The sequence below is a fragment of the Perkinsus marinus genome, assembly GCF_000006405.1.
Source record: "Perkinsus marinus ATCC 50983 genomic scaffold scf_1104296969244, whole genome shotgun sequence".
Classification (NCBI taxonomy): Eukaryota; Perkinsozoa; order Perkinsida; family Perkinsidae; genus Perkinsus; species Perkinsus marinus.
In genome coordinates, this window is record NW_003202895.1 from 1 (window position 1) to 878 (window position 878).

The 878-nt window shown below is 45.1% G+C and overlaps 1 protein-coding gene across 1 annotated transcript; it reads right to left on the reverse strand.

Annotated features, from left to right (window-relative positions):
- Positions 1-361: 361 nt before the first annotated feature.
- On the reverse strand, positions 362-665 carry Pmar_PMAR013538 (hypothetical protein; the record flags this gene model as incomplete). The annotated part of the gene is made up of 1 exon (XM_002767987.1): positions 362-665. A coding segment is annotated over one exon (304 nt), but the record flags the coding sequence as incomplete, so codon positions are not given.
- Positions 666-878: the final 213 nt, after the last annotated feature.

Below are 878 nucleotides of genomic sequence, written 5' to 3' on the forward strand. Positions count from 1 at the left end.
TACCGTTTTCGTCCTGCTCGCGATTACTATCTATTTGTGACAAGAGTTTTATCAGTCACTAACTCAAGGCTGAATGGAGTTGAACTGTTGAAGTCGAAAAAAAAGCAGATTATGTCGTTGTGGTTATTGGCGGCAATAGTTCGAACGGGACGGTCCTGAGGACCCGATCCTCTCCTTTCACTACTGGACACCCATACGTCAATGTGAATGATAAAAAGCTGGACTACTCGGTTGGAAAGACTCACGAAGATGTTGAATGGACCAATTGTTGTAACTCATCCTTGGGCGCGACACTTCTGCGAGGCGAGTCGGTACTCCGAAACACATCGTGTGAGTCCGAGCATATCCCAAGTTTCGCTACCGTAAAAGCACATAACCCAGTCGAAGGAGTCGAGCATGATATGAGTGCCACCCGCTTCGAAAAAATGGGCGAATGGATACTTGTATGATTCGATGTAATCGATCGCCCCAGTGAGCTGATTGTAAGCATACAAAATACCACCTTTAGGATCATCAGAACGGTTACTGTAATAAGCACACATCGATGTTTGACTGCAGCTAGGCGGATCATGGCAGTTACCTACGGCCATGTAAGTGATATTGGCCTTATAATTGGAATAGTTATCCTTAGTACAGTTGGGACAAGACGCGAGGAAGAAGACCATAATAGAGTGATCCAGATATGAGTCGTAGTTCCCGATGCCTCTAACAGTAACATGATCCGCCCTGTACATGACTTCGTCCACCAATTGAGCATCATGGTTGTTGAAGTTTATCATCACATCAATCGCTAGGTTAAAAGGGTGCATCCATGAGTCGGCCTTCAGGTATCGGCAGCATCGAAAATCTTATTCCAGGTATTATGATCATGAAGCTCA